Consider the following 5840-nt stretch of genomic DNA (forward strand, 5'->3'; position numbering starts at 1 on the left):
GTTTCTCTCATCCTGAGGCTGTACATCCATAGCCCTTATACCTCCTGTAGCAAGTGCTCATCCAAACCCCAGAGATGAAGAAGGAAGGGATGCTACTTTCCTGAGCAAACAGTAACAATTCCCTGCCATGAATCAGTGACATCCTCAGGCTCTGAGGTTTTAGAGCCATCCAGATTGACTCACTGCTTTGTCTTGTTGTCCAGATCTGTAAGTGCTTCATGTTTTGAGACAAATCAGAGCTACTCTGCTCTTGGCACTCCTGCCTGGCTCATTGTTAGTGCCTTTTCCTCTCCCTTTATGCACTGGTAGTTGCTGCCAAGAGAAAACTGAAAAGGTGAAAGTTCCTTCTTAAAATATGTATCCCAAGTCTGTACACTTCTACTGATGCTTTAAGGACTTCCCTGATGGAGGTTTTTCTAGTCAGAAGAAAAATGGTAAACTGTTGAGTAATCAGCAAAACACCCACAAAAATCTGTAGAATCTGGCACTGTAGGTGTTGCCCAATGTTTTCCTGCAAGGAATCACTGTAGCTGTGTTTGATTGCTTCAAAATCTCCTTTACTTAAGGGAATACCACTCAGACAGATTGCAACACCCCAGAGAGCTATTTGTAGGTAGACACAGACTCACTTGGACACTGGAGGCAGCATTTCTTCAGGACTCTGGCAAAACCTTCCTAGGGCTTCCACCTCTCCATACCTCTGCTAGTAATCTGAAGAGGTGAGTAACAGCTCCCTCCCCTGCCTTATATAAATGCAAATATAAACCCCAAACATTACCCAAGTGACAAACTGAAGTATGGAGAGATGCAGAACACAGTTCCACCTCACATCAGGTGCTTGATGTGAGTGTTCTAGGAGTTATGCCCGTGGGGTTCATCACCAAAACTCCTCAGGCTGAAGCTCTAAGTGCTCGTTAGAGCATGTCCAAGCCTTGGCTTTAGTGATTTTGATGTAATGCATGGGGAAAGTCCCTTCCAAATTCCAAATTCCCAGCATAATGTCTGAGCAGCTCTGCTGTGATGCTCTGGCAGTGCATTAAGGCTTCAGTTCTCTCTGCTTGCTGTGTAACCAAATATCTTATCATGCAGCAAATGTGTCCATACATCTACCAAGTGAAAATAATGTAAGCTGGATTGACCTCAGGCTGTTAGAGACAATATGCTCTGTTCTCATCCAAACACTAAGTCTCCTTCCTTATGAAAACATTCAGCATTTGAAGGTGTTAAACATCGTTTGTAGTGTCTCTTGATGGCAGCTAATCTGCTCCTGCATTGGCTGCAAAGGTTTTTGTCCCCAGGGCTATGGCTCAGGAGGGGAGAGGAGAGGAGAGGTGGGAAGGTTTTGGAAGTAGCTGGGTCTGTAAGGAAGAAAGAGCTGAGCCTGTGCTGAAGCACAATTCTCACATACACACGAACAGGAGGCTAAAGAGGGAAGAGGTAAAGGCAGGCCAAGCACTGGGAGATGTGGGTTTGAGGCAAAACTGGTCAGAGCTCTAGCCCCAAGGACAGGGAGGTACTTGCAGAGACAAGACTTGTAGAAGCAATCAGACATTCCCTTTTGAAAGACACCTGAAAGCCTTTTCTGCTGAAACCTGGAGATTCAATTCGAGAGAGAGAATGCACTGACTGCAAACCTGCTGCTAATGCTGTGTCCCTCCTCCCACAGTGAAGAGGAACCTGAAGAGACCCTTCCAAAGGACAAGCTGATCACTCTGTGCAAATATGAGCCCATCCTCAAATGGATGAGGAGCTGTGACCACATCCTGTACCAGGCCCTGGTGGAGATCCTCATCCCCGACGTGCTCAGACCAGTGCCCAGTGAGTACCCACAGCCTGATCTGGGGGGCACAGCTGGTTCTGCCCCTCACTGGCCTGAATCATGTCTTGCAAACAGCCACCCATGACTCACTCACTCTGACTACCACTTGCCACAAAGATTTCCCTTGTGAAAACTGATTTAGAGGTGTTCGTTTTAGCTAAAATATTCTGGCAACAGCAGTATTCCTCCTGCAACATTGCTCTGTGGTGATATCTTGTGCTTCCTGGGAATTCCCAGGCCTTTTGAACTGTGTGTATTACATATCACATCTTCTGATTTTGGCCACGAGTCAGGTAAAAACATAGGCTGGAAGCACAGCTAGTCCTTGGGAGATGCTTCCTTGGAGAAAGTGTCTTTGTTTACCTAAGACCATCCTGTCTCCTATGGCACCTCCTAGAAAACAGGGATCCCTTTTGAGCTGGGAGGTAACTGATGGGACATTGAGGGTTTGCTCTGTGATTTGGCTCCCCAGTGAGGTGCATGTGTCACTGTCCCCAAGGCTTCAAATCAGCCTTAGACTGGGCCTAGTACTGGAGCAGAACTGGAAAGTTGTGTCCCTCCAAGGGCTGTTGTCAGTCACATGTTGAGGCACATTGGTGTCTTTGAAGAACATTTGGAAAATGCTCAGGAGGGCCATGACTAAGACAAGGATAAGAGAAAAGAAGAATAGTTAAAAAATCATAGAAATATTAAGGTTGGAAACTACCTCTAAGATCATGAAGTGCAATCATCAAAGAGTTTGAGTGGTAACATTAAAGAATCAGAATTGTTTGAGTGCATCTCAGGACTCAGCTGATTTCCCTGCTGCTAAATCCAGACCACAGTTAACCAGACCACAGGCTGTGCCTTTCCCAGCAGTCCTTAGCTAAAATGTGCTACCCAAAAATGATATGGAACAGCCTTTCTAACTCTGCAGCCTTCTTTGCAGGCACACTGACACAGGCCATTCGGAACTTTGCCAAGAGTTTGGAAGGTTGGCTGATGAATGCCATGAGTGAATACCCCCCACAGGTGGTGCAGACCAAGGTGAGCAGAGTGTGTGTGACAGGTCAGGGAGATGGGCTCAGTGTGTGTGTGTTCAGTTTTCCACAGGGATTGGGAATCCCTGCTGGAGTTTCTCACCTGTTCTCCAGACTGTCATGGCATAATGAATAATGGTGAACCAAAACCAGTACAGAGTGGGAGGTCAAGTCAGGCAATTCCTTTGTACTAGAAGCTGATGATGCTCTGTCCATGGAGACAGTCCTGTGTCCTGAAACTGCAGGTAAAGCTTTGTGGAAGAAAATCATAGAATCCATATCCTGAATTGAAAGGGACTCACAGGATCATCAGTCCAACTCATGGCCCTGCACAGGACACCCCAACAATCCCACCATGTGCCTGAGGGCATTGTCCAAATGCTCCTTGAGCTCTGGCAGCCTTGGAATTGTGACCACTGCCCTGAGGAGCCTGTTATCTCTGTCCTGGAATGAGGTTGGAAAGTAGAGGAGACCTCATGGAGTGAATGGCATTGCCAAGTTCCAGTGGGAACCCAAAGCTCCTACTCCCCCTCTCCTAAAGCCAGGGATTCTTGCAGCCTGTTCCCACCTTGCTGATCTCAGCTGGAAGCAGAGTATGAAAACCTGATAGTTTCAACAAAATACATAACAGAATCATGGAATCATGCACTGCAAAGGCCACCACTAAACCATGTCCCCAAGTGCCACATCCTCACGTTTTCTGAACACTTCCAGGGATGGTGTTTCCACCACTGCCCTGGGCAGCTGTACCAGTGCAGTATGCAATGCAGTAGCTGCTGCAGCAGTGCAGGTGGCCCAGGTGTGGCTCAGCACGGGGCAGAGCCTTCCCTCCAGCCCCAGGTGCTGTGTTTCAGGTGGGGGTCGTGAGTGCCTTCGCGCAGACGCTACGGAGATACACGTCCCTCAACCACCTGGCCCAGGCCGCCCGCGCCGTGCTGCAGAACACTTCCCAGATCAACCAGATGCTCAGTGATCTCAACAGGGTTGACTTTGCCAACGTGCAGGTAACCTACAGGCTCTTTCCTCTGGGTCAGGTTGTCTAGGAGTGAGGTTCTGTAGCCATATTGTTGTCTGCTGGTAACCAACATCTGATTTCCAGTGCTAAAAACCAATGAAATCAACAAGTTGATGGTTTGGGGGTTACTTTTGTGGCTAAGTTGGCCATCTCATAGAATTCAAGGGTTGGAATGGACCTTACAGATCATCTAGTCCCACCTCTCCCTGCCATGGGTAGGGACACCTCACTAGATCAGGTTGCTCAAGGCCTCATCCAGCCTGGCCTTGAACACCACCAGGGCTGGGGCAGCCACCACATCCCTGGGCAACCTGTGCCAATGTCTCACTGTTCACTCACAATCTCACTGTGAACAGTAAAGGTACTAAGAAGCTTCTGGAAGGATCACAAAATCATTAAGGTTGGAAAAGACCTCCAAGATCATCAAGTCTAACCTTTGAGCAGGTCCCACCATACCCACTAAGCCATGTCCCTAAGTGCCACATCCACTCATTTTTTAACACCTCCAAGGGTGGTGACTCTACCACCTCTCTGGGCAGCCTGTGCCAGTGCTTGACCACTCTTTCACTGAAGAATGAAGAGGTGCTACCAACCATAATATAGTTGTAATAACACTGTTGTACTGTGAACAGGTCAGAGGAGACAAGATTCAGAGCAGGTTTGGAGCCTTTGCCTACTAGAAATGTTGAATTCCTGGGTTGGGATACAACACCATGCAGGTTTGGCATGAGTAACTGTCAACCCTTTCTCCTGAGCAGGAACAAGCCTCGTGGGTGTGCCAGTGTGAGGAGGGCATGGTACAGAAGCTGGAGCAGGATTTCAAGCTCACTCTGCAGCAGCAACGCTCTCTGGACCAGTGGGCCAGTTGGCTGGATAATGTTGTCACTCAAGTCCTGAAGCAGCACGAGGGCAGTCCCAGCTTCCCCAAGGCAGCCAGGCAGTTCCTGTTGAAATGGTCCTTCTATAGGTACATTTCCTTTCTTATTTTGGAGCTGTTTCTCCACTGAGCTTAGGGCATGTAAATATCTCCTTGAAAAGCCAAGGCCAAGTTCGTTACTGCCATGAAACTCTGCTTCAGTGTGGCTCATGTACAGAAGGGAGTGTTGTGTCTCCTGTATCCTTTCAGGATGGGGCTAGAACCATTAAGGTTGGAAAATATTTCCAGAATCAAGTCCAATCTTTGACCAAATCCCACCATACCCAAACAGGAACGGGATTCTCCATTCACTAATCTCTCAAAGTACTTTGACACCTGTTGGGAAAGATGAAGGTCCCACACGGAGTCGGCCGCTTGCTTCCCCGCGCGGAACCTTCACCTTTCCCAACAGACACCCTTGGGTGTCAAGAGACAGAAACAAACCCACAGTACCATCAGGGTCAAGAACTCCCATCAGCTGCAACACAAGTGTAAGACACGACCCAAATTGTTGTTCCCTGCCCGTTTTCCAGCTCCATGGTGATCCGGGACCTCACCTTGCGCAGCGCCGCCAGCTTTGGCTCCTTCCACCTGATTCGCCTCCTCTATGACGAGTACATGTTTTACCTGGTGGAGCATCGCGTCGCGCAGGCAACGGGGGAGACACCGATTGCTGTCATGGGAGAGGTGAGAATCACTGATTCCCTGCAAACAAACCCAAACCCAAAGCACATGAAGACACACAGCTGGTTCACAAACCACCCTGTGTCTTCACCAGGTTTGCTAACCATTGTGCCAAAGGATTTACTGAGCTGTTTTCAGTGCCTGGCACAAGGATCCAGCTCCATGAGCTGGTGGGATTTGGGGCAGTTGAGCATCAGCTAAGCTTTGGAGGCCTGAAGGAGAGAGGAAAAGGATCTCCACACTTCTCTCCACAATCTGTGGGTGCCAACCCTGACTTTGGGGCTCCTGCCAGAGCAAAGTCCATCGGGCACAAACACTAAACCAAGCAAAAAGGTCCAGAAGTTACTTTCAGTAACTGAACTTCTTGAGGCCTCTACAAGCTCCAGC

At 48.6% G+C, this 5840-nt stretch overlaps 1 protein-coding gene across 3 annotated transcripts in view; it reads left to right on the top strand.

The window, feature by feature from the left end:
* Positions 1 to 5840, top strand: part of RFX2 (regulatory factor X, 2 (influences HLA class II expression)) — a 28586-nt gene that overhangs the window by 21059 nt on the left and 1687 nt on the right. For all 3 annotated transcript variants that reach the window (XM_009079217.1, XM_009079218.1, XM_009079219.1), the window contains 5 exons: positions 1667 to 1818; positions 2748 to 2845; positions 3693 to 3842; positions 4612 to 4820; positions 5303 to 5456. In XM_009079217.1, the coding sequence (XP_009077465.1) occupies positions 1667 to 1818; positions 2748 to 2845; positions 3693 to 3842; positions 4612 to 4820; positions 5303 to 5456 (763 nt within the window). The remainder of the gene's footprint in view (positions 1 to 1666; positions 1819 to 2747; positions 2846 to 3692; positions 3843 to 4611; positions 4821 to 5302; positions 5457 to 5840) is intronic.

The sequence above is a fragment of the Acanthisitta chloris genome, unplaced genomic scaffold (genome assembly GCF_000695815.1).
Source record: "Acanthisitta chloris isolate BGI_N310 unplaced genomic scaffold, ASM69581v1 scaffold5667, whole genome shotgun sequence".
Classification (NCBI taxonomy): Eukaryota; Metazoa; Chordata; class Aves; order Passeriformes; family Acanthisittidae; genus Acanthisitta; species Acanthisitta chloris.